The 25,159-nt window shown below is 62.6% G+C and overlaps 1 protein-coding gene across 4 annotated transcripts in view; it reads left to right on the top strand.

The window, feature by feature from the left end:
• The first annotated feature begins 13,774 nt into the window (after positions 1-13,774).
• The window catches only part of NFIC (nuclear factor I C), a 42,807-nt gene continuing 31,422 nt past the window's right edge, over positions 13,775-25,159 (top strand). For 2 of the 4 annotated variants that reach the window (XM_072029318.1, XM_072029317.1), the window contains exon 1: positions 16,484-16,644. In XM_072029318.1, coding sequence (XP_071885419.1) covers positions 16,615-16,644 — 30 coding nt within the window. In that variant the 5' untranslated portion in view covers positions 16,484-16,614. Of the gene's footprint in view, positions 13,940-16,481; positions 16,645-25,159 lie in introns of those variants that run through there. The other 2 variants (XM_072029316.1, XM_072029314.1) reach the window with 2 other exon arrangements.

The raw sequence follows: 25,159 nt of genomic DNA, 5'->3' as shown, positions 1-25,159 counted from the left end.
GGAAAAAAATAATAATAATAAAAAAATCACTCCCTTGCGTTGATATTTGCAGGATTTTGCCCAAAAGGCCAGGTTTTGGGGGACATGTAGCCCCCTGGAGCTGTCAGTGGGGCCGAGCAGCAGCTCCCACCCCCATGGGGCGCAGGGTCCCCAAAAACCCACAGCCTAGGGATGGGGTCCAGGGGGGTCCTGCCCTAGCGGCACCTCCCCAAAATCAGCGATCCAGGCGCTGGGGTCCCCAGAGCCCCGTCTCCAGGCGGTGACACGGCGGTGGCCGGGGGCCACGCGTGATGGGCTCCCCCCGTGGAGGCCGCCGGTGGCCACGGGCGGGTGGCTCCGTGCCCCGCCAGCACTAGGTGGCAGCAGAAGAGCGCGCACGGCCACGGCCACGCGGCCCCACGGCTCCGTGGCACCGGGGGGGGGTGCCCGGGCACAGCCCCCATCTCCCGTGGGTGCCCCCTCGGGTGGCCCTGCCGTGGGCTGCTGGGGGCGGCCGTGGGGGTTCCCCGCGTGGGGGACGTTTGGAGGTGGCCGGGGGAGCGGTCACGGGGGTGTGTGGGGGGGGGTCCTGGACCCCACGTCCGGCTCTGCTCCTTGTGGGGACACAGGGACACGGGGGGGGGGACCCTGGCCTGCTGGCACCTGCTGCCCCACGGGCACCCTTGGGTGCCAGCACACACACGCGTGCACACACGCACAGGGACACGCGTGTGCTGGCACACCCACACGTGCAAACACGTGCACACACACGTGCACACATCCCCCATGCATGCACACCCCAAAAACACGCGTGTGAGCACACGTAGAAGCACACGCGTGCTGGAAGCACACGCACACAGGTGCACGCACGCACGCTCGTGCCCGCGTGCACACAACCGTGCACCCACACACACCCAGGGACACCCACAGCCACACGCCCCCCCCTGCACCCCCCCGGGTGCCCTCAGCTGCCCGTGCACACGCGCCCGCAGACCCTTGCAGGCGCACACACGCACACCCGCGGGCGCTTGCACACGCGTGCACGGCCCTTCCCAAGGTTGCTTGTTAAAAATTCCCCGGGTAGGTAAATAGCGAGCGGGGCTGGGGGCCGCTGGCCGGGTGGCCGGGGCCGGGCGGGCGCGCTGGGGGGGCTCAGCCCAGCTGCTAATGACCCACGGCCGGTGCCAGCTCTCTAATCCGTGCAGAGGTTCAGGACAAACTGTACCAGCGATTATATAAACCGACTCGCCTCTATTTATTTAATTCCCTTTTATTTATTTACCGCTCAGCCAATTGGAGGCGGGGGAGTGGTGCAGCCCCCCGGCTCCGCAGCCCCGGCCGTGCATGGGGGGCAGGGGGGGCCCTGTGTGTGTGTGTGCCCCCCCCCCGGTGTGGGGCAGCCCAGCTTTGGGCCTGCGTGTGCACGCGTGTTTGCACACCCTGTGGTGTGTGCTGCATGGCGCACACCCGTGCAGCGGTGTGCACACGTGCACGTGAGCATGCCCGGTGTGCAGAAGTGCATGGGCACATGCGTGCAAATACACGTGTGTGCACACTGATGTGCACGAGCACACAAGTGCACACAAACACACACACACACGTGTGCATCCCCCCAACGCATGCACACGCGCTCACACCCAGGTGCCAGCACATCCGTGCACAAACACACACATTTTGGCACAAGGCCACCAGGCAGGGGGCGGTTAACCCAACGCCAGAGGTGACACGAGGACACGAGGCCCTGGAGGGGGGACAGCAGCCCCCAGGGGGCGGTGGGGAAGGGGGGGGACGTGCTCAGGGCCCCCACGTCCCCCCCGGCACAGCAGTGGCACCAGCTCCAGCCCTGACACCCACCTCCCCCTGGCACAGGAGGGGGGGTCTCAAGGGGCAGCCGGGGGCTGGAGGGGGGTGCGGGCAGGGGGATGCTGAGCCCCCCCCTCACCCCCCTACCCCCGGTGCCACCGCCCGCCCTTCCCCCGCCGTTACATAAAGGCGCGATTACAGGAAATCAAGGGGCAAAATGTCTTACTCGAATTAATAACTGACTTCCTGCGGTTGCAGATTCACCTTCTGTGCTTGTTTATAAACCCCGGCCCCCCCCCACCCCCCCGCCCGCTTCGGTTAATGCTCCCCGGCGCCGTTTGCCATTAACCGGCTCTGCAGGGAGGGCGTCCCAGTCCTCCCAGTATGGTCCGAGTGGGGCTGTGCTGGGACACGGCCAGCACGGGAGCCCTGTCCCCATCCATCCATTGCTCGGGCAGGACCGGGGTCCCCTCCCCTCTGCTACCTCTGGCCTGGTGACACCGGTCCTGGCACCACGGCCACCTCCGTGTGCCGGGGACACGGGGAGGGCACGGCCACGGCACGGCCACGTCTCCCTCCTGTCCCCAGGGGCCACGCTCCCACCGCACCCTGCACCAGCCCATCACAGCACGGTGACCCTCAGCCACCACCGCCCGTCCCCGCCGGCTGTCACCGGGCCCACATCCGTCCCCCCCTTTTACCCCCCAGCAGCCTCCCAGTGCTCCCGTTTTGTAACTGGGAGCGGGGCCGGCTCGCCGGGAGCCGGGGCCGGGCGCCGGGGAGCCGGGGCCAAGCCATTGTGCTGCGCCGCCGCCGCGCGCGGGAGAGCTGCTGCTCCCGGATGAACCCGGCTGGCGCAGCCATTTCCTGGTGCGTTTCTTCTATATTCCGAAAAAAACAAACAAAATTCTTCTTAAACCAGTTAAGGTTGCTAAGAGACAACAATGCGCTTTACATGGTGCCTTATTTACAAAGCCCAGCTCTTAATAAGCTAAGAAATGAATGGCGAGCGGCTTGGAAACCTTGCCTCGATCCAAGACGAGTGCGGTGGCCTCCTTCCTCCCCGCAAAATACCCTTAACTCTGCCCCCGGCGCCAGCTGTGGGAAAGTCCCACGGGCTGGTGCCCCCCCCTCACATCCCACCGGGGCTCTGGGGAGCCACAGGCACCCCAGGGTGCTGGGGGAGAGCGGAGGAGCCAGAGTCTGTCCCAGGCACCCTGTGCCAGCAGCTTGGCACAGGCACGGTGCCGAAATCCGCCCCCGCTCCCGTCTGCCGAACGCCCACCAGCACGGGGCGGCCGCAGACGACGCTCCGGGGCACCCGCCCTGCCCCTGCTGCCGCTTGGCAGGCGGGGGCCGGACCCTGCCTCAGTTTCCCTGGCTACGGGCGATAAATCCATCATCGCTGTACCTGCAAAACCCATATACCTGCGGGGCCAGACCGCGCCGCCCCGAGAAGCGGGGAGCGGGGTCAGGCTGGGCTCCTTGGCACTGCCGGGGCTCGGGGCAGGGCGCAGGCGGGTGCTGAGCGCGCCGGGGCGGGGGCGAGGGCGAGGGCCCCGGCGGCAGCGTGTGCAGGCAGGAGCGGGCAGGCAGCGGGTGCCAGGCAGGGCCGGGGGCCAGCTGGCACGGCGGGGCGGCCGCGGGGCGTTGGCGAGCGGCGGGCACCTCCCTGCGCCCCACGGTAGGGGACCAGGGACAGGCTGAGGTTGCCCCTTCCGCCACCGCTCGCTGGGGGCTCCTGGCTGCTGCCAAGGTGATCCAGGAGGAAAAGTGGCACGAGGAGGAGGAGGAGGAGGAGGAGGAGGAGGAGGAGGAGGAGGAGGAGGGGTGGGGGGAGCGTCACCCTGTGTGCACCCAGCCCGGGAACGGCGATGGCTGAGCTGACTTTGGCTCAGCACCGTGGCACCCACCCGCACCTCGCCCTGCGCACGGCAGCTTCTCAAGTGCCAGCCCCACCGGGCACCAGGCACAGGGTGTCACCCATGGGGGCAGGATGGGGGAGCCACCCCGCAGCATCCTGCGCCCACCCAGGACCCCCTCCCCAGGCTGCTCCGGGTACCACTTTCCCCACCCCGGGGCAGGTGGGGGACGGGGACGGATGCACACCCGCCTTGGCCCCGTCCCCAGCTTTTCAGCTTAGCGCTCAAATCAGCTTGCGAGGTGCCGGCTGCTTAGCACCCAAATCCCCAGCCAGGGCTAAAAATAGCCCCCGGGCTCGGCGGGTGGCAGCTGGCACCGCTCAGCACCGCCTTGGCACCGCCGCCGAGGGGCCCTGGAAATGCCACCACCGTGGGGGGGGGACAGGGACAAGGGGACAGGAGCTGTCCCTGTCGCTTTGCCAGGCACCCTCGCCTGCCCCGGGGCACCCAGAGGATCTTGTCCCCAGGGTGAAGGGAGGCAGCGAGGGGGCGGTGGCCGAGCGGTGACACCAGTTCCTCCCACTGGTCTTACTGGGAGCGGTGCCAGGCTCTCCTGGCCTCCCGAGCAGGGCAGGGGATTTTCTCTCCGGTGAACCCAGGCGGATGTTTCACAGCGAGGGCCGAGTGTCCTCACGGCCCTGGCAGCACCGCCACGAGTTTGCACGGCCTCAGCCCCTGGGGCAGGGCTCGCTGCCACCACGCTGACAGCACCACAATGCGTTCGGGAAGCCTCAGCGGGTCCCCTGGGGCCACCGAGGCCATCAGCGGCGATGTCACCCCACGGGGGGGGGGGACAGGGACGGGATGGGATGAGGCCGGCGTCCCCACGAGCCCAGCTCTGGCCGCGCCGCGCCCGCTTCCAGCACGCCCAGAGCATCGCCGGAGCCGTCACCGGTTTAAAAATAGCGTCTCAGCAGAGTGCAACCGCGTTCCCTAAAAGCCATGTGGTTCGAGTTAGAGGATTAATTGGAAATGCTTATTTTGATTTGCAAAGTGATTGGATTTTTCCAGGGCATTTTGAAAGGAAAAAAGTCTGAATTTAATTATCACTATTCCAAAAAGCACCATGGGACCGAGCGTTTGAGGCTGGCTCATGTTTGCTTCACACCCCTCTCGAAAATGTGGGCAGGCGGCGCGGGGCGCGGGGGGGACGCCGGCTGCACCCCACTGCCACCAGCGCCCCCGGCACCACCACCACAGCGCCCCGGGCACCACCGGGCACCATTTGGGTTGGATTTCACCCCAAAACCCAGCCCGTGGCATCCCCACGGCGGCTCCTCGTGGAGAAGGGAGCTCTGGCGAGGCCGGATCCTGCCTGGTGCTGGCCTCGGGCAGGAGCAGGGCTTGGGGGGAGCCGTGTCAGCACAGGCACAGCCCGGGTTTGGAAGGGTTTTCTTTCACCCAGTTGCTTTGTTTTTACCAAAATGGATTTTCGGCAGTAATTGCCTTTTCTTTTTTTTTTTTTCTTCTCGGGGAAAACATCATTTCCAATTATATTTCTCTGGGTTTCCATTGAAAAATGAAAAGCAAATGCTCTTGCACGCTGGCAAAACGTGGAAAAATGTCTAGGAATATTTTTGTCCAAGCAAAAACAGTTTCATTTCTTTTTCAAGATCTCTTTTTCCTGAAAAGAAACCACAGTTGCCTTCCCAGTTATTCTAGTCAGACTGGTTTCCAGACGGCCTTCCCAGTTGGGAGGCTGGAGCCGGGCTCCTGGGGGGGGGGCAGCGCGTGGCCCCCCTGCACCCCAGCACCGTGCCCCCGCCGTGCCCAAGACGGGGCAGGAGCGATGCGATATCTGCCCCGAATTTGGGGGAACAAACCCTCCCCGAAACCCCTCTCCCATCCCGGGGATGGATGCGGGGGCACCCCGCGGACCCGCTCCCCATCTCCGGGTGCCACCGGGGTGCGTTGCCCCGCTGCAGCCCCGATGCTGCCCATGGGGCTGGGGGCTCTGCGTGCCAGAGGGAGCAGGGAGCAGCACCAGGGCAGGTCCCATCCCAGTGACACCCCCCCGTGGGTCCCTGCTGGCCCTGTGCAAGGCTCCCGCAAACGCCCTCGCTCTTGCACCACCCAACGGCCCCCAGGCAAAACACCCAGAGCAGGGATTGTGCCAGCTGCCTTCACCCCAAAAACCAAAGCCTGTTCCAAAGGGCTGTGGGATTCAGATGGAAAATTGTCCCCCCCCATCCCTGTCCCCAAACCTTCGCCCACTGCAATCGACGGCAAAAAGCCAGAGCCGGGCCCTGCCAGTGGCCGTGCCTCAGTTTCCCCATTAGCAAGGTTTGTCCGTGCTCCGAGGGGAGGTGACGGCACCACAGAGCCCCTTTGGAACCCCAAAGCAGCTGCAGGTTTGGGCTCAGCCCAAAGGGCAGCGCTGCCTGGGATGCCTGGGCTGCGTTCCCAGGGCAGGGAGGAGGAAGAGGAGGAGGAGGAGGAGGAAGGCCTGGTGGTGGCATAGCAGGAGGATGTTTGCCAGCGCTCTCACGTGGCTCCCCCCACATATTTACACACTGGAGCAAACCGGCCCCGGTGACAAACACGGTGCCACTTGGGTAAACATGGCCCCTCCGAGGAGGTGCATCCACAGCCGCCGGCTGCCCTAGGAAGAAGACCAAGAAATAAAAAAAAAAAAAAAAAAGCCCTTAAAAAAATATTTTCCCCCTGGTTCTCTATAAAGCAGGGTGGGAGAACCGCCGGGGGAGCCGAACGCCCTGATTTCTGCACTTCCTATGAAAAAAACCTCCCCAGCAGCCCAGCGAGCGGATACAAAGTCCACTTGTCACGGCGAAATTCCTGCCTCCCGCCCGCCGCAGCAGCTGGGCGCTCGCGCGGGGCCGCTGGCACACAATAGCGGCTGTTGTTGCCTCGGCCCGGAGCTGGCTGCGGTTCAGGGCTGGGCAGAGCATGTGCTCCTGGCGCCGCCTTTAACTCTCCAGGCCCTGCTCCGGGGGGCCGAGCAGGGAAGAGCCGAATTTTCTCTGGGAGCCGTGCACGTGAGGAAACTGAGGCACGGGTGCTAAAGGGGTTGGGGTCCCTCAAAGCATCCTGCAACGCCCCGTCCCCAGCCCCTCTTCCTGCACGCGTTTTCCCTTTATTATCGAATCCCAGCCCACGGCCATCCAACAGCCCCTGCATCCCACCCCCAGGGGTATCGGACACCCCCAGCCCTACCCGGGGAGGTGGCGAGAGCCCAGAAAGGCAGAAAGCACGGCCAGAAGGCAGCCTAAAGGACCCCAAAGGGCTGGGTTTAGGAGATTTTTTGCAGCCAGATACACGGTGCTGGGGCCTGATGCCTGCCCAGCCCTTTTCCTCCACCCACCCAAAGCTCTTTGGGGCAGGGAAGGGCCCTGCAGGGTGCGCAGCACGTGGCGCCCTGGCACGGAGCTGCTGCAGCGGCCACGGTTCCACATCCAGGAGCCGGCCCTGGGTGCAGGTACAGCACCTGCTGCCCGCTGGGTGCTGCCAAAATGCAAGGTGGCTGCCATCTCTTGGATGCCCGGGGTGCTGGGATAAAAGCCCCCAGGGGATGCTTGCACCTTGAGGGATCATCCCTGCATCCCCTGGGACCAGCTCTGCATCCCTCCTGAGCATCCCCGCATCCCTTGGGCCTGTCCCTGTGTCCCCCATGGCCATCCCTGTATCCCTTGGGATTGTCCCTGCACCCCTTGCCACCACCCCTGCATCCCTCAGGACCATCCCTGTGTTTTTTGGGACTGTCCCTGTCTCCCTCATGCCTTTCCCTGCCTCCCCTGGGACCTTCCCTGCAGCACTTGTGACCGTCTCTGCATTCCTCGTGACCCCTGCGCTCCTTGTGACCAACCCCACATCCTCTGGGACATCCCCGTGGCCCTTGTGGTCATCCCTGCATCCCTCAGGAGCACCCCTGCATCCCTCCGTATTGTCCCTGCATCCCCTGTGACCATCCTAACATCCCCTGTGACCATCCTTACATCCCTTGGGACCATTCCTACATCCTTTGGGTCCATTCCTACAACCCTTGGGACCACCCCTGCCTCCCTCCTGCCCATCCCCGCATCCCCCGGTCAGCCCCATGGTGCTACCCCGGCCCCCCCTGCGCCACCCCTGGGTGCTGCAGTGACCCCGGTCCCTATGAACCAGCCCCAGATTCCCACTGCCCAGCATCTCCCCGTGCCCCAAGCGTTTGGAAATCGCCCCCCCGGCCCACTGCCGCCCCAACGGCCCCAGCACCCATGGCTCGCCCCGCTGCCGAAACCACAAAAGCCATTTTTCCTCCCCGCTCACCCGAGCTGCCCGGTCCCGCTAATAAAAAAAAAATAATAAGGACATGGAAAATTCTATAATATCCCGCTGCAGATTCTTGGATTTGGATTTCGCTAATTCAAAGCAGACCCCGGAGGGGGGCGGGGGGGAGGCAAATAAAACCAGAATCGCGAAACGGAAAGCCAGTTTTCACAAAAAAAAAAAATAAATAAAACGCCAGCAACCCCAACATTTGAATGCAGCAGGGAAGAAAAAGTTGAATGTGTTCTTAAAAACAAATGAGCAGTGGTATCATTTTTAATTAGGAGCCTATTTTCAAAGCCCTTATTACTTACAGTACATTCGGCATCGGAGTAATTTTCCTCTCTCATAAAATCATAGAAGGGAAAGGGGGGGAAAAAAAGGGGAAAAAAAGGGGAAAAAAAAAAAAAAGCCCTTTGTGTGGATGGAGAGGTTTGCGAGGCGAATACCCATGCCAATTTGTCTGTAGTAATTGGGTTTAGCTATAGAAGTACGTTGGCAATTGGTCCTGCGAGTTGCTAAAGTTTTCCCACCCGGCCCGCGTTGCCCCCCCATCAGGTAGCTCGTCCCCTCCCCGCGGTGCTGCTTGCTTTGGCACCCGACCCCGATTCCACCAGTTTTTATATATATATTTTTTTTCCTCACCCTCCTTGCTCAGGTCCCAAAACGCAGCCACCGGCCCCCTTTTGTCCCCCTGACACATGGGGGGGCCCCGACCTGTCGGCATGGGGACGGGGCGCTGACCCCCCCAGGCTCCCCGCCGCCTGCTTTTGCTTTCTGCTCCTCGCACTCGAACCAGAAAAGCAAAATTTGGCCTCATTTCCCCGTCACCCCCCAGCACTGCCCCCTCCGTTGGTGTCCCAGGGCCCCCCCTGACCAGGGCTGTGGGGTGGTGGCCGTGGCACTTGGTGGCCCCGAGGCACCCGGTGGCACCACGGCCCCATCCATGGCACCGGGATGCTCCCGCTGCAGGGACCGGGAGCATTATTTTGGGATCCCAGGCAGGGACATTATTTTTGGGGGGAGCTCTGGGGGTCGCTGGAGGCAGGGAAAAAAAAAAAAAAAGGCAACCTCGATGTGCTCGGGCTGAGCGATGCGGAGGGGATGCTGAGCTCCTTGTTCCAAATCCAGAAATTCCCAAAAATTCCCAAAGATTGACAAAAGCTCTGCTGGGCCCCGGGATAACGGCTGTGCTTGATTGCTTGATTTCTTTCTTTAAAAAAAAAAAAAAAAAAAAAAAAAATCATGCGAGGAAACATTTCCTGGTTGCATTTGGTTTTGTGCTTTTTTTTTTTTTTTATTTAACGAGTGAGATTTCGGTGGTTGCAGGAGTTCACGGTGCCCGGCTCCACGCGGCGAGAGTCGCGGCGCTGAAAGCCCCGAACTCAGGGAGCACCACACGTGTAACGTGCTGTACAAAACCCTTTTTGGGGCAAAGAAGCGAGATTTAGGTTCGGTTTGGGGAGATGGGCCCTGATGAGGCCGGGCCTCCCAACAGCTTCCCCGTGGAGGCTGCATGAGGGGGGTTTTTCTGGGTGGGTTCCCCCGGATTGGGGACAGAGTGTTTGGGCTGATTGAAAAATACAGAGGGAAAAAAAATAAATTGGGGATTTTATTTTATTTATTTTTTTATTATTATTATTTTTTTTTTACTTCCAACCTGCAAATTGAATCTCAAAAAAAAATCCTAAAAAAATCCTCAAAACACTTGAAATTTCTGCAGAATAATTCCCTGAAATCTGCCAGCAATTTTTTTTTTTTTGAGCTGAAATCCCCCCCCCGCCAGCTGTGATTTCGCCAGTTAAAAACCTGATTATGAAGAAAGAGAAAAGAAAAGAGAAATTATTTTTCATCGCACGTTTTGGCTTTGAATTGAGCCGGGACAGACCTCTGCCTGCTTGGGACCCAGGCCAAGAGCCATATGCAGAAATAAAAGTAAATAAATTCTGGTCAAAACCAGAATATTCTCCCTAAAGTTGCCGTAAGACGGCGAAGCCGCCCGCACGCCGGTTATTTCCCTTTCTCTCCCCATTTCTGTCGAGGGACGCGGCTCGGCGGTGCCGGGTGCTGCACCCCAGCCGAACGAGGCCTTTGAAAAATATAAAATGAAATGGGAGAAATGCTAGAAAACAGCCCAAAATAGGGCTAATGAGGACAGGGGGGATTTTGGCGATGGTTTGGGGGGGTGATCCAGTGCCTGTACCCAAAAGTTGGCGCCGGCGCCCTGGCAGCACCGACCAGCCACGAAATGCCCCTGGAAACAAAATTGGGCCCTGGGGGGGGGGGGCGAGGGGAGCCCCCCGCTGCAGGACGTTGCACGGGGGGGGATTTCCCCGATTTCCCCCAGTGCTGATTTGGGGATGCAAACCCCAGCAGTTCAGCAAAGGGCCTGATCCAGGCACTCGGAGCGAGGGGGGGGTAACCCGGGGTAACCCCCGGATTTAACCCGACCCGAAATCCCGGCAGGGAAGCGCCGCACCCCGAGGTTTTGGGTTTTTTTTATTCGAGGCAGCAGCGGTGACCTGCACGGGGAAATTAAATGGGGGTTGGTCTGGTTGGTGGTTTTTTACCTCCTCTTGTAGCGCTGAAAAAAAAATAAATAATAATAATAATAAAAAATAAGGATCATCGGATTTTTAGCCTGTGGTTGCCACGAGGGACTCGGGCTGAGGCTGGGGGGGTCCCGTGGCTGGGATGGCAGCGGGGGGCCGGGTGCTTTCTGCACCCATGGGTGCCCACCCTGAGCCCACACCCTTGGGTGCCGCGAGCCCCCTGTGAGCACGGTGCAGCGGGGGTGGGTGCGAACCCCTCGATGATTTGGGACCGGGACCAATTCCGGCGGCCGGGAATCCTTCGGGGGTGTCCCAGCCTCGGGAGCATCCAGGAAATATTTTAGGAGCGTTGCAAAAATAAATAAAGACGGCAGGCCCCGCTCGTGCAAAAACCCTTCCTGGCCGTCCCTGCAGCCGGGCCCGTGCAGAAGTGAAAATAAAAACCCAGCCCTGCCTTCCCTTCCCCAAAACCACCCTTCTTTTGCCTTTTTTTCTGCCCCCCCACCCCTCTTGGCAGTGCTTGGCTGGGCTGTTCAACAGAGCATCCCCGGCCCCCCCCCGGGGACATGGAGCGCGGGTTTTAGCCCCAAAAATTCTCCGTGGGAGCTTAAAGGCTGGGCTGGCAGCGGGGAGAAAAATGGGGAAATTGTGCCCGGGGTGGGGTTTTGGTGCTGGGTGTGCGCGGGGCAGGGGAGCGGGGGCTCGGCGGGGGTCGGCGTTCCCCGGGGCGGGCTGAGCCGGGACGAGGCGAGCAAAGTGCTCGGAGCCTTTTTTCGGCTTAGAAAGAGGGAAGTGGCTTTTCTGGGGGTAGCAGATGGTGATCGAAAAAAATTAAAAAAAAAAAAAAAAAAAAAAAGTTTTCTAGCTTGTAAATATAAAGAAAAAAAAAATGTATTTTTTGATAGAAAGCTGCAACAAAATTAGCTCTCATTTCCATACGGCCGGCCGCGTACTTCGATGCCTGACAAGCGGCTGGGTGAAAATATCCCCCGCGAGGCGCAAATCCTGCCCAGCACCGCGGGGCGAGCGGCTGGGGGTGTGTGGGGACGGATGAAATAAACCCGGGGCGTCCCCAAAATCCCTGTTAAAATCGGGCTGATCCCTGGTAAAAATGAGCAGGGCTCGCCGAGCCCCCTCGTAGCAGGGTGGAAAAAAAAAATAGAAAGAAAGAAAGAAAGGAGGGAGGAAATTTCAAATTAAAAATAATAATAATAATAATAAAAAAGGAATGGCAGCGTAGCTCGCTTTAATTTTATTTTAAAATATATAATAAATGATTTAGGGTATTATTTATCACGCTGGAAGCATCGGAGCAGCAGACAGACGGGGATTATGTTCCTGTTTGTTCAGGACTCCGCAGCGTGCCTAAAAATACAGCGCACGCTGCGCCCCGTAACAAACCGGGAAGGAAAAATATCGAATTTTTGTTGCCTTCCTATAGAAAAATATGGTTATTTGAGGGGATTAAAAGATTAAAGGATTACTCCATAACAAGGCTTCAAAAACACACCTCCAGACACTCAAGGGTCGGCGGAAAGGACAGGGACCCCCCCCCAAAAAAAAGCTGCCCCCCGCAGCCCAGCCCGATCCCTGTGAAGTTTGGGAGCGGGCCCAGTGGGGTGGGTGCCCCCCCCCCGACCCCCCCCCCAGGTTGGGCCTGCAGGAGCAGGTGGCAGTGCCCGTGTCCCCCCCCCCACCAGGACCCCCAAATTTGGGGCTGGGGCTGCTGGGTGCTGCAAAGGCGGCCTGTGGCTTTAAGAGAGGGGGGGGTAGAAATGAGGGGGGGCACGGGGGGGGGGCACAGGGAAGGGGGTGCATGGGGACTGTGGGGGGAGAGGGATGGGGCACGTGGGGGGCAGGGATGGAGGATTTTGGGGGGGGGAGCTGGCAGAAAGGGGGGAGCAGTGATGGGGGGGGCATGGGGAAGCCCCGGGGATGGGGGGGGGCAGAGATGGGGATGTGCAGGACGTGGGGGGGGGGGCACGTGGGGATCGGGTGACCGTGGGGCAGGAGCAGGGGGGGGGCTGGGGGGGTCCGGGCAATGGGGAGGGGAGGCGGGCTGGGGGTGTCCGCCGGGACCAGGGATATTGGGGGGGGGGGCGGGTCTGGGGATGGGGGGGTCCAGGGATGGGCGGGGGGGGGTCTGATGGGGGGGGGGGCGGCATCCGTGGGATGGAAGCGGGATAACGGTGCATGGGGGGGGTGCCCGCGGGGTGGGGGTGCTCAGGCATGGGGGGGGGGTTATGGGGGGGGGGGAGCCCGGGGCCGCCCCTCCCGACTCCCGGTGCAGGGGCGGGGGGGCCCGGCCCCGGCGCTGCCCGCGGCTCCTCCCCGCTCTGCGGTAGCTCCGCACCGGGGGCCGCGCCCCCCCCGGCCCCATCCCAACCCCCCCCCCCCGCCCCCCCCATCCCATCCCATCCCATCCCATCCCATCCCATCCCATCCCATCCCATCCCCACGCCCCCCCCCCCATCCCCATCCCATCCCCTCCCCGCGCCGGGCAGGGCCGGGAGGAAGGAGGGGCGAGGGGAGGAGGAAGAGGAGGAGGAGGAGGAGGAGGAGGAGGAGGAGGCTGCGATGGGGCCGGGGCGCTGCGGCTGCGAGGAGGAGCCGTGCCCGGCCGGAGTTGGCCTTTGCTGGGGGGGGGTGGCGGGGGGGGGGCGAGCTTTTATTTTTCCTAAAGGCGCAGCCCGGCCTCCACCAGCTCAGCCTCTCCAGATTTTATTTATTTATTTTTATCATTTTTTATTTTTTTTTTAATTTTTTATTTCGAGACCGATTTTTTTTTTTTTTTTGCCGAAACACAGATTTTTTTTCCCCTCGCCTTCCAAAAATAACCGCCGCTCCCCCGCAACCCCCTTTTTTCCCCCCAACCCCCCCCCCCGCACCCCCCTCCTCGACCTTCCTCCTCCTCCTCCTCCTCCTCCTCCTCCTCCTTCCCCCCCCCCCCCCGGGAAGGTCGCGGCGCATGAGGCCGGGCTGGGCGCTGGCACCGCGCTCCCGCCGCCCTCCCCCCGGAGCCTCCCGAGCCTCCCCCCGGAGCCCCCCCGGAGGCAGCGGGCCGGCCCGGCCCCGGAGGCGCTGAGGCCGGAGGATGGAGCCCGAGCGAGGCTGACCGAGGGGGGGGGGACACTTTTTGCCCGGTGGCCTCGAAGGGACAGGAGCGGGGAGGCTGTGCGCCACCCACCTCCATCATTTAATTTTTTTTTTTCCTTTTTTTAAATTTTTTTTTTTTTTGTGGAAAACACACGGTTTAGACCAAAAAAAAAAAAAATTACCAAAAAAAAAAAAAAAAAGCAACAACAACAACAACAAAAAAAAAAAAGCCAAGCAACCACCAAGCAACCAAGCCCCAAGCGCCCTCCTTTGCTTTGCTCTCCGCAGCAACTTGGAGCCCGTTAATTGCACTTGGCGATGGTAGGTCCCACGGCACTTTCATTTTCTCTTTACTTTCCTCTTCCCCCCCCCCCAAAACCCTCCCCGCGCGTGTGCGTGCACCCACGAGCAAAACTTGGCGGCCGTGGGGCGCGGGGGGGGGGCGCGATGGGTTTGGAGATGGGGGGGGGGAAAGGAAAAGGGGACGCGGGGATGGGGCCGCCCCCCTGCCCACCCCTTCCCACAAGGGGTCCGGCCCGGGGGGGGGGGGGGAGCCGCCCGACGGGGGGAGGTCGCGGTGTGAGGGGGGGGGGCGGGGGGGGCTGGAGGGAGCCGAAAATGGCCGCGGAGAAAGGGGCGGAGAGGCCGCGGCGCCGTGAACTTGGCCGTACGCCCCCAGCGGGGTCGCGCTCGAGTCGACGGGGAGGGGGGGGGGGCGTGGTGGGGTGGGGGGGGTGTGTGTCTGTGTGTCTGTGCCCCCCCCCCCCCAGCATCGCGTTGTCCCGCTTCGCCGCCCGGTGGGACAGAGAAGGGGGTGTGGGGGGGTTAGGGGGGGGTTTTGGGGGGTTTTGGGGGGTTTGGGGGGGGAGGTTGAGGCTGGGTGTAGAGGCCGGGGGGGGGCGTTGGGGATGGGGGGGGGAAGTGGGGAAAGTGGGGGAGGATGAGGGGAGTGGGGGAATTAAAAGGGGAAAATAAAAAGGTGGAAAGGGGGGGTGAGGAGGGAGTTAAGGGGGGATAGGAAAATTGGGGGGGGTGAAGGGGGGCGAGGAGGGAAAATTGAGGGAGAAAATAAGGAGGAGGATGAAGGGGAAATGAGGTGAATTAAGGGGAAAAATGAGGCGAGTTAAGGGGAAAAAAATATGAGGCGAATTAAGGGGAAAGGGTAAGGCAAGATACGGGAGAATAGGAGAATAAAAATGAAGGGGGGAAAAATAAAAATGAAAGGAGGAAAATAAAAAAAAAATAAATGGGAAAATGAAAAAATGAAGAGGGAAAAATGAAAAAGGAAGAGGGGAAAATATAAAATAAAGGGGGAAAAAATAAAAATAAAGGGGGAAAATAAAAAATGAAGGGGGAAAAATAAAAAATGAAGGGGGGAAAAATAAAAAATGAAGGGGGAAAAATAAAAGATAAAGGGGGAAAATTAAAAAATGAAGGGGGACAAATTAAAAAAAGGACCCCAGGAGGGGCAGCAAGGCTCCGGGAGGAGGCTCGGAGGGCCCGGCCCCGGGGCGTGCTCCGGAGCGAGGCAAAGTTGCGAGCGGCCCCGAGCGGCGGGGGGGGGGCGCTCCCGGTGGCGGGAGGCCGGAGCCTCCCCCCGGGCTCCGCAGCCCCCGGGCCGGGCCGGGCGGTGCCGTCGGGGCCCCGGAGCGGCGGCGGCGGCCGGGCCGGGGTCGGGGTCGGGAGGCGGACGCGGGGGGGGGGGGTGCCGGGGGGGGCCGAGCCGCGGCTGTGCGCAGGCAGGGGCCGGGGATTCCCTTTGTGTGGCCGTGCGGGCCCCGCTGCGCTCTCGCTCTCTAATTAGCCTTAATTAAAGCCCCCCCCCCCCCCCGGCCCGCGCCGCCGGCTCTGCGGAGACAACTTCGCGGCTCCGACTTCGCCGAGCTCCGCCTGGGGGGGGGCGGGTTGTGCATAGAGAGGGGGCGCGGAGAAATGGGGGGCGCAGCGAGGTGGGGTGAGGGTGCCCCCCACCCACCCACCCCAAAAAATGCCCGCCTGGACCCCCCCCCCCGGTCGGTGCCCACAAGTTGCCCGTGAACGTGCTGTTTTTTTTTTTTGGGGGGGGTTTCGTTCCCTTCGCCGTCCTCTGGCTCCGTCCAAAAAAATAAAGAAATGCGATAATGATAAGAAAAGCGCAAGGAAAAGGGAAAGCGACCCAAATCCGACAGGGCGCGGGGGGGGGGGGGGGGGGCCGAGCAGTGTTGGGGGGGGGGGGGGGGGCGCTCCCCGGCTCTCCCCATGCCCCGCAGCGCCTCGGCCCTGCGAGCCAAAGGGGGTTCCTACATCTTTAAATGGGATGTAATATTTTGGGATGGGCTTTTTTCATAACGTCACTTCATTCCTCGCTCCTTTTTTTTTTTTTTTTTTTTTCCTTCTCCTTTTTTTTTTTTTTTTTTTTTTCTTTTTTTTTTTTTTCATTTTCTCATTCTTTCTTTCCTCCCTCGCTCCGGTGCCCGTGTCTCGGATGGAGCCGCTTCCCCTCTAACTTCCCCCGCTCGCCGCTGCCCGCCTGCAGGCTGGGCGCGGATCGCCCCCCAACACCCCCCCCCACCACCACCACCCCGTCCCCCGAAGATGAGCCTTTTGCTGCTTTAAAACGCTAAAAAAAAAAAAAAAAAAAAAAAGCAAAAGCTAAATCAACCCCCCCCCTCCAAAAAAGAAAAAAAAAAGCGCTTTATTTTTTATTTTTGAGGGGGAAAACATTTTTGCTTTTTATTTGATCTTTTTTTTTTATTTTTTTGTTTCGTTATTTTTTTTTTTTTTTTTTTGGAAGTTGGACCCTTTTTATTTCCTCCTCGGCCCCCCCTCCCGCGGGGCCGCCCCCCCCTTGCCCGGCCGCCCCCCCCACCCCCCCCCCCCCCCGGGCCCCGCAGAGCCGCGCCGGAGGAGAGAGAGAGAAAAAACGCCCGGACTGCTCCAGCCTCCGAAATGACTCAGTAACTTTTACGCCTCGAGTCTCAGCCCTGCAATTAGCCACTTTCCCAGCACGGCTCGGGATGTATTCGTCTCCTCTCTGCCTGACCCAGGTAACCGGCCCCGCGCCCCCCCAGCCCCCCCCCTCCCCAAAAAACCCCATAGCGCAAAAGGCTTTTTCCAGGTGCCGCGCAAAAAAAAGAAAAATAAAATTAGCAAACCCCCCCCCCCTCCATAAAAATAATCCTGGCAGCCAAAGGGCGGGTTGGGGCTGCACGGGGTGCTCGGAGGAGCTGTGCTTCGCTCTTGCTTCCCCCCCCCCTTCTTCCCGCCGCCTATTTTTGGGTGTTTTTTGGGTGTCTCTGGTGCTTTTGGGGTTTTTCTGCCTCTGCTTTCACTTGGGGCTCCGGGGGGGGGAGGAAGGTCGCACTGTGGTTTGTTGCGCTGCGCCCGGAGGTGGGTGGTGTGGGGAAGCCGCTGGGTTTCGGGTCCGGGGGGGACCCGGTGGGGTGCAGCAGGTCGGCGGCTCGGTCGGGGTGGCGGCGGGGGGGGTCCGGGGCTGCGGGCTCGGTGTTGCCCGCGCCGCCTCTTTGATAGCGTGAAACTTTTTCCTTCTCGCCCCCCCCCCCTCCACCCTCCAAGCGCGGCTGCACATGTTCGTGGGGTGCAAGGAAGGTGCCGGGGGGTGCAACAAGGAAAGGCCGAGGTGGTGTGGGAGGGGGGGGCACGGGGGTTTTCTCCAAAACCCTCCAAATTTGGGACAACCCGCAAGCGGGCCATGCCGCGCGCCCGCTCGCGGGCACGAGGGCGGCGGGGCCGCGCAGAGCGGGATATGGGGGCCCCCCCCCACACCACCGCCACCGCCGCCCCCCCCGCTCCCCATCCCAACCCGGGGCCACCCCCACGTGCTGGCGGGGCCCTCGAGGGGCAGCGCTGACCCCGCTGCACATGGGGCCGGCGGTGGCACCGCGGGCGATGCCGACGTGGCCCCGGTGGCGCACGGGGGGTGGCCGCCGCGGGGGCCTTGCGGCGGGCGAGGGGCTCCCCGAAATCATACAGGGCTGGGGCGTTCGCAGCCACGCTTCTGCCTGTGCTCTGTCCCTTATCGATCGCTGATATTTATTTGATTATTGATCAGGCAGCCGGGCCCCGCCGCGTAACCTCTTCCCTGCTGGCAGCCGCCCGTGCGCAGGGTCCGGCCTCGTGCCGCCCTCCCCGCCCCGCCGCCGCGCCCTACGAGCGCTCTGGCGTTTTTTATTTATTTATTTATTATTTTTGGAGGGGAGGGGGGTGTTGCTGGTGCCAAGCCCCCTCCTCACCACCTCCTACCCCCCCCCCCCACCCATGCCCGCGCCATGGGCTTGCCGTGCTGAGCGCAGCCCCTCCTTGCAGATCTCATCCCCGCGCCGGGCACGGGCAGGATCCGGCCCCACCTTGGGGCATTGGCACCGGGGGGGGGACAGGGAATGGGGTTTGTGGTGTGTTTGTGTCCCCCCCCCGCTGAACCCTGCACCCTGCCCAAGGCTGGGCATCGCCGGCACCGCACGTGCCGCGGGGGGGTTTGGGCAGCCGGGGGCTGCCGTGGCCAGGGGCTGGCACGGGCAGGGCGCGGGTGGGCAGCGCTGGTGCTGAGCGGGTGACCCCGGTGCTGGAGCCCCCAGCTGTGGGCTTGGCAAGGGCAGCACCTCGACCCCTCGTCTTCCTCTGCAGTTTTCTTCTTTTTTTTTTTTTTCCCTTTTTTTCCCCCTTTCTTTCTTGTTCTTTTTCCTATTCTTTGTTATTGTTATTATTTTATTTTATATTTTCTTCTTTTCTTTTTTCTTCTTTCCTTTTTCTTTTCTGTTTTTTTTTTTTTTTCCCTTTCTTTCCTTTCTCTTTTCCCTCTCTTTTCTGTTATCTCCTTTCTCTTTTCCTTTTTCCTTTCTCTTTTTTTCCCCTCCTCTCCCTCTTTTCTCCTCTCTTTCTTTTCCTCACCCCTTTCTCTCTCACCTTTTCTCTCTTTCTCCTTCCCCCCCCCCACCCGTCTCGGTGTTTCCCAGGGCTCCGGCCGCCCCCCTGCCATTCCCACCCGCTCGGCAGAGCCTGATTTTGCCAGCGAAGGGCACGGGGCCGAGGTGGGAATGGCACGGTCGGGGCTCCGGGAGCCTCCCGCTCACGGCACCACGCTGTTCCCAGCGGATCGGGGAAGGGGGGGCCACGTTCCCAACCCCCTGCCCCGCCGCCTTCGCATCGGGGAGGCTGCAGCTCCCCTCTGCCCTAGCGTAGCCTCCGCTTGAATCCGGCCCAGATGGGATCAGACGTCGTCTGCACCTACCGGATCCGGCCCCCGCCGCCCCCCCGGCCCCGCCGTGCCAGAGCCAAGCCATTCCCATCCCACTCGCTCGGCGGGGAGGCTCTCCCGGGCTCGGGGAGCTGCGGATGGTGATGTGGATACATTGGAACGTGCGCGGGACCCGCCCTGCCTCTGGCTTCGCGCATCTCCCCTCCGACATCGCCGCCGGCTCCCCGAATCCCTCCAGCCCCCCAGGCCCTTGGTGGCCGCTCGCAGCCCAGTTTGGGCAGCTCTGAGCCCGGCCACAGCCGGCCCGAGCCCCGGCTTCGCGACCCGATGGGGCCAGACCGAGCCTTGGCAAGGGCAGCGGCAGCGCCGTGCTCCTGGCTGGGGCCACGGGCGAGCGTCCCGCGGCGAGGAGGGTGACTCGGTGCCCGCTCAGCTGTCTTGTCCCCGCTGCGGGACTTCCTCCCCATCCCCCAGCTCACCTCTGTCCCCTCTCAGGGACCGGGCAGGAAACCAAGACGGAGCTGCCCAGATTAGCAGGGAAGCGGCACCGGCATCACGGCCAAGGGCTCCGCGTGCGGGGGCCTCTCCCTGCCCCCAGGGAGCGGGGTCTGGCTGTTGGTACCCCCAAAATAGCCCCAGCACTGCGGACCCGCCGCCGTCCCCGTGCACCCTGTGGGGCTCCCGGCTGAGCCGTTGGGGCGATCCCTGCGTGGGGAGGGATTTACCCAAGTGCTCGGGGAGATTTGCAGGTCTGACGGCCGCTGCGATGCTCCCGCTCATTTCCTCGCCTCGTGCTTTCCTGCTTTCCTCCAGCCCATCCCCATCACCCAACCCTGACCCCCCCCCAGCACCCCGAGCTCAGGAGCAAGGTGGGGACATCAGCCCGGGGACAGCGGGGGGATCTGGGTGCCGCGGCGCAGTGTGGGGGCTTGTTCGGCCTCCCCCCGCCGCGCTCCGCCTGAGCCCCTCTCCCCTGCGCCGGGCCCCAGCGCCACGTTTTGCACAGATGCATCCTCGCAGCCCCGTTTTGGCACGGGGAGCGGGACGAGGGCCGTGGGCCCGCACCCCCCAGCAGCACAAACCCCACCGGGTGCCACCCTCGGGACCGTGGACATGGGGGCCCCGTGGTGCCGCACCGCGAGAGGCGTCGTGGCCACGTGGCCGTGGCTTTTCCTCGTGGTTTCACCCCCCCGTCCCATGTGGCCACGGCACCGGCACCGCTGCCGGTCCCCATAGCACGGGGGGGGCCTGCACAGTGCCCAGCCGCTGCCACCTGCTTGGGCACGTGGCCACCGCGGGGAGCCAGCCCCCCCCGGGCACCTCGCACCGGGGCCTTCCCTAAAAGTCCCTTGGAAAACCTTCCAAGGGCAGGTGGTGGCCCCGTGCCTGGCCCTGCTGGGGCTTTTTGGGATTGCTGGGCGAGAGGGGAGCGCGGTGCAGCTGGTGCCGGGGGCTCGCCCCTCCGCCAGTAGCTCCGGCAAACTGGTTTCCAGCCGGGAGCTCAGATCGGCTGCCAAAGCATAGGAGCAGCTCGCCGGGAACGGCGCTGGGAGAGAGGGAAGGTTGCAACACACTTTCAATTCTCCCATCTGCTGAGCATTGTTTGGGAAAAACAATGAGACCGTTCTTTAAATGCAACCTTCGGGAGAGCCTGGCTTTCCCCGCGAGGCGCCCGCCGTGCTGTGCCCGCCCCGGCCGTGCCCGGGACCTCGCCGCTTCTGCCCTCTCTAATTTTAAATCCCCAGATGGTAAAAATAGATCCCTTTTTAAGAGCGATTTATGAACCCAGCCGCGAGCAGAACAGGAGGACGCAGGGCACTGGTGCGGGCAGGATGAGGCCCTTACTGCTGCGCCAGCCTCCGCGGCATCACCTTGAACTTGGCCGGGGCTGTGCACAATAAATTAGCCGTCCTCCTCCTGCACACCGAGGCGCCCGGCGATAATTCACCCTTCCCGGCAGCTCCGCTCGTCCCTTCTCCCCCGCCGCTTCCTCGAGGAGCCCAAAGCGTGCCCAGCGCCGCAGCCACGCGCACGCTTGTGCAGGGAGCCTGGAGAAACAAAGCCTGACCCGTGCGTCTTCGAGCGAGCGGGGAATTGCTCCGTTTGTTGCCTTCTTTCTCCCCGAGGCCGGGCAGGCTGGGGAAGGATGCTGGGAGCTGTAGTCTGAGCCCTCCAGCCTTGACCCGGCGGCTTTTTCTAGCTTGTGGGAGTCGTTGCAGCGTGGCCAGGGCGCGGGCAGAGCCGAGCTGGCCGCGTGCCCTCGGTTCCCCTTGGCACAGCGCGGCGAAGGGCGTGCGCTGCGGCCCCTGGCTCCCCGGGGAGCGGCCGTGCTGGCCGGGCAGCCCCGGCGCGGATGCCACGGTGGCGGCGAGGGATTCGCGGTGTGCGAGGGTTTTGTTTTCCTGGCCTGAGCTGGGTGCAGCGGGGGGGGGTTCGGGGCTCCGAGCTCTGCATTTAGGCCCTGTTGTACAGCCCTGGGCGCAGCTGATGGGTGCGCAGAGCGTGGTGCAGGCACTTGTGCGTGGGGCTCGGACCCCAGCAGTGGGGCTGGGGCTCTGCCAGCAAGGGGAAGCCGGGAGGTCCCTGGGTGCCTGGCACTCTCCTCTCCACGTTAGACACCCATCGTGCGCCGGCCACGGTGACATTTGGCATCCACTCACCATTTGCCTGGGTTTTGCACGCAAGCAGAAAAAGGGGCACGGCGTCCCCTGCCTGTGTGGTGATGGAGAGGGGTCCCTGCAGGCTGGGGGTGGCCCTGGGGACAGGGACAGCGTGCCCTGCCTGCCCCCCTGCTTTCCCTGCCCTACACCACCCATGCCAGCCTTCCCCGTGCCTGGCCCCTGAGGCTCGGTGCCCGTGCCACCGCACGGCTCCCAGGGAGGAGCAGAGCTGCGGGGACGGGGACTGGGACAAACAGAGCTGTGGGGACGGGGATGGCGGCTGCGACAGGGTCCCTTGTTGGCGGGGGAGAAGGAGGGCTGGGGGGGAGGCAAAACAGCTCCGTGCAAGGCTGGCTCGCTGCCTGCCGCCCCCGTCCGTGCTGCGGCTCTTCCTGCACGGGGATGGACGTGACGGCGCGCCTGAGTGGGGCTGAGCACCGCCGAGGGGGCTGAGCACTTGGGGAGGCAAGGGGTATCTGTGTCCCCCACCCCTGTGCCCAGGATGTTGGGGGGGTAAGGGCAGGTCCCCAGGTACGTGAGCAGCACGAGGGTGCAATTTGCACCTTGGGGACCCTCAGGGTGGGGATTTCTCCTGCGGCACCCCGGGGTGCGCCGGGCAGGTCGGGGCAGGGCGGAGGAGCCTGCGCGCTGCCCAAAGGCGTCGGGGAGCAGCTGGGGCCTCGACGGCTGCTCGGCTTTGTTGGGTAGGGCCAGCGCCGCGTGGCATCGCCGGTGACATCCCCACAATGTGGCCAGGGGGGGTCCGACACCGAGCCAGTGCTGAGGGGTGCGCAGCATCACGGCAGGGCGGTGCCCAGCACCAAACCTTTGTGGGGTTCGGGTACCAGGGCGTTTTGAAGGGTTTGGATGCCCCAAATTAGCACCAGCAAGAGTCTGAGCTCCCTCGGGGAGGGAAGGCGGAGGGATGGGGATGCAGGGGGTGCCCACGGGCATCCCGCTGCCGGGTCCCAGCTTGCAGCGGGCGCGCGGCCGAGCTCGCCATCCGTCACATCGGCCCCGGGCAGGCATCCCCCGCGGCCGCGCCGCGCCGTGCCAGCTTGGCCAGCGCCCAGCGCCCTGCGCCGCCGCCAAGCCCCGGCGCTTCCCAAGTCCTGGAGAGGAGCTGGGAAAGGATCCCGCTGCCCAGGTGCAGGGACCACGGGCCAGGCCGTGCCAAGGATTGATTTCTCGGTTAACTCGCCGCTGCTTTAAAAGCACATTAATCCTGCCGTCACCTGCCAGCAGCCATCCATAATCAGCATTTTGGGCAAAATCCCCAGCTTCAGGCTGCTTTATGCTGGGCATTCCCCTCCCAGCCACCTTGTCCTGGCCAAGATGCCAGGAGGGGCCGGGCAGCGCTGCCTGGCACGGGAGCGCCAGGATCCGGCCCTCCTGCTGACCCCTCTTCCCCAGCTGCCTTTCAGGCCCCGGGAGTTTGTCCGAGTTCATGGACTTTTTTTTTTTTTACAAAAAAGGGTTTTTATTGTGTTTCTTAAGACATTTTTGTTCTCCTTGCAAAGGGCCCCTGCATTCCCTTCGCGGAGAAAACGGTATTTGACCGGCCGTTGTCCAAAAAAAACCCCCAACATGTTTCTGATCACTAAAACCCAAGAAATATTTTTACTTTCAAAGGGAAAAAAAAAAAAGAGAGAGAGAGAGAGAGGGAGAGAGAGAAATGTTGATTTTCCACCCAGACGTTTCCCCTTTCCCCGAAACGAGAGGCGCCGCTCCCCGCTCGCTCCCTCGGCGATGCCCCCGCGCCGGCGGCTCCCACCTTGCGGCAGCGCGGCGGCTGCCGGGGAGGATGGAGAGCACTGGTGCTGTGCCAGCTCCCCCGGGAGCCACCCGGCACAGCCGGGCGCTGCGTCCCACGGCTGCACGGCTGGAGCTGGGATCTGCCTTTCCTTCTTCCCCCCCCCCCCAATCCTGCAGTCCCCTGGTTGCTGCCCTGCGACTCGGGAAAGTGAGACAGCGAGAGCCGTAACATGAGCCGCGCCGCGCTGCGAAATCTCCTTTAGTAACCTGTGCGCCAGGACAGGCGAGCGGCGCGGGGTGAATACAAATGAAGCCGCGCCGAGGAGAAAAGTGCAGAGTAAAGGGTTTTGGATGGAAATGGCATCGCAGGAGAAAGAGAAGCCGAGCGCGCGCGGATGCCGGAGCGTGTGCGTGCCCGCCGGCACGCGTGGGCATGCGAGGGTGCGCGCATGGGTGCGCACGTGTGGCACAGGGGGTGCAGCGGGGTGACCGTCACCCTGCAGCGGGGTCGGCGTGGCCGAGGGGAACCGCTCCTCTTCCTCCCCGAAACACACGCTGCGGATCAAAGGCTCTGGAGGGAGGGGAGACGGGGCCTGTGCGAGCAGAGCCCCTGGCTGCACGCCACCCCACCTTCCCGCTCCTCTCCCTGGAGAGTTTGTTAAACAAATTTCTCTAATTGCACAAGCCGAGGAGTTTGTCGTCGGAAAAAAAAAAAAAAAAAAAAAAAAAGCTGGGGAAATTCCCCTCCGCCCGGCCACCCCTTCCCCGGCCCTGCGGCTGCAGACGCTTCGCAGGCACGCAGCACGTTTCTGCTCCGCGGGGAGGCTCCGACCCCGCTGCCGGGGTGTCCTCAGGTCACCCAGGGCTGCGCGGGGACGGCCCCCGCTCAGCGGCTGCAGCACGGGCTGGGAGCCTGGGCCCTCGGCACCCAGCACCCCGCTGCCCCCCGGCTGCGGCCATCGCTTCGCGGAGCTCCCCCAGTGCACAGGGGGCTTTTGCGAGCTGCCCATGTGCAGCCTTTGAAATCGAAACCCGGCGGTGGAGCGAGCGTGTCAAGGGATAAAAGCTTCGGCTCTGCGACGGCTTTAATCTCTTTACCAGGTCTGGCCGGACCAATAAGGGAAGGTGCGGGGCCGGGCACTGCCGGGCTCCCGGTTAGGTCATTGCTATAGATAGCCTGCAGCACCCTACATGTGCAGGATCCGAGCGTCGCCTCGGCCAGCTCTGCCAGCAGCCCTGCGGGGCTCCCCGAAATGAGCAGAGCCACGGGGAACGCATCGGGCACCGCGCTGGTGCTGCCGGGGATCCTGCGCCCATGGGCGTGCGCAGCCCTGCTGCAGGGTCCTGCACCCCTGGGTTCCTGGGGCCATTTTCCTTTTGTTTCGTACCACGTTTCCTTATGCAGATACTCTCGAGCAAAAGCCATGCTGGGGGCTGCGGCAGACATCCCTGCAGCAGGGTGCTGAGGGCACCCGTGGGTGCTGTGCAAAACCCCGCTGCCCCGCGCGCCACGAACGGGTGCAGGCAGGCTTGGTTGTAGGATGGGGCCACGCATCCCCCTCCACCCAGCTCCTCTGGGAGCACAAAGCTGGGGCTTCGCCCCCCGCAACCCCACAGCCCCGTGCGTGGCCCCGCTCCCCACGGCGGGTGCTGGCACCGACGGCCCCGGGTGCCCCGCGGGTGCCTGGAGCCACGCGGGGCGGCGCGCCAGAGTGCCGGGGTGGCTGGGGAAGGCGTTGTCGATGCGGGCACTAAAAATAGAGTCATACTGGGATCTTAATGGGACTTTGTGGGAAACCTGGAAACATTTTCTCATCCCTGTAAATGAGTCCAGATGCATTAGCGATGACTGCATCGCATCCTGAGGTACCGCCGGAGGAAACCGGGACGCACTCACGAGCCTCCTCGCCTTGCGGTGGTGAATTGGGCAGG

Source organism: Anas platyrhynchos, chromosome 29 (assembly GCF_047663525.1).
Source record: "Anas platyrhynchos isolate ZD024472 breed Pekin duck chromosome 29, IASCAAS_PekinDuck_T2T, whole genome shotgun sequence".
Lineage (NCBI taxonomy): Eukaryota > Metazoa > Chordata > Aves > Anseriformes > Anatidae > Anas > Anas platyrhynchos.
Note: the sequence above shows the minus strand (reverse complement) of the source record. Positions and strands in the feature narration are given on the sequence as shown.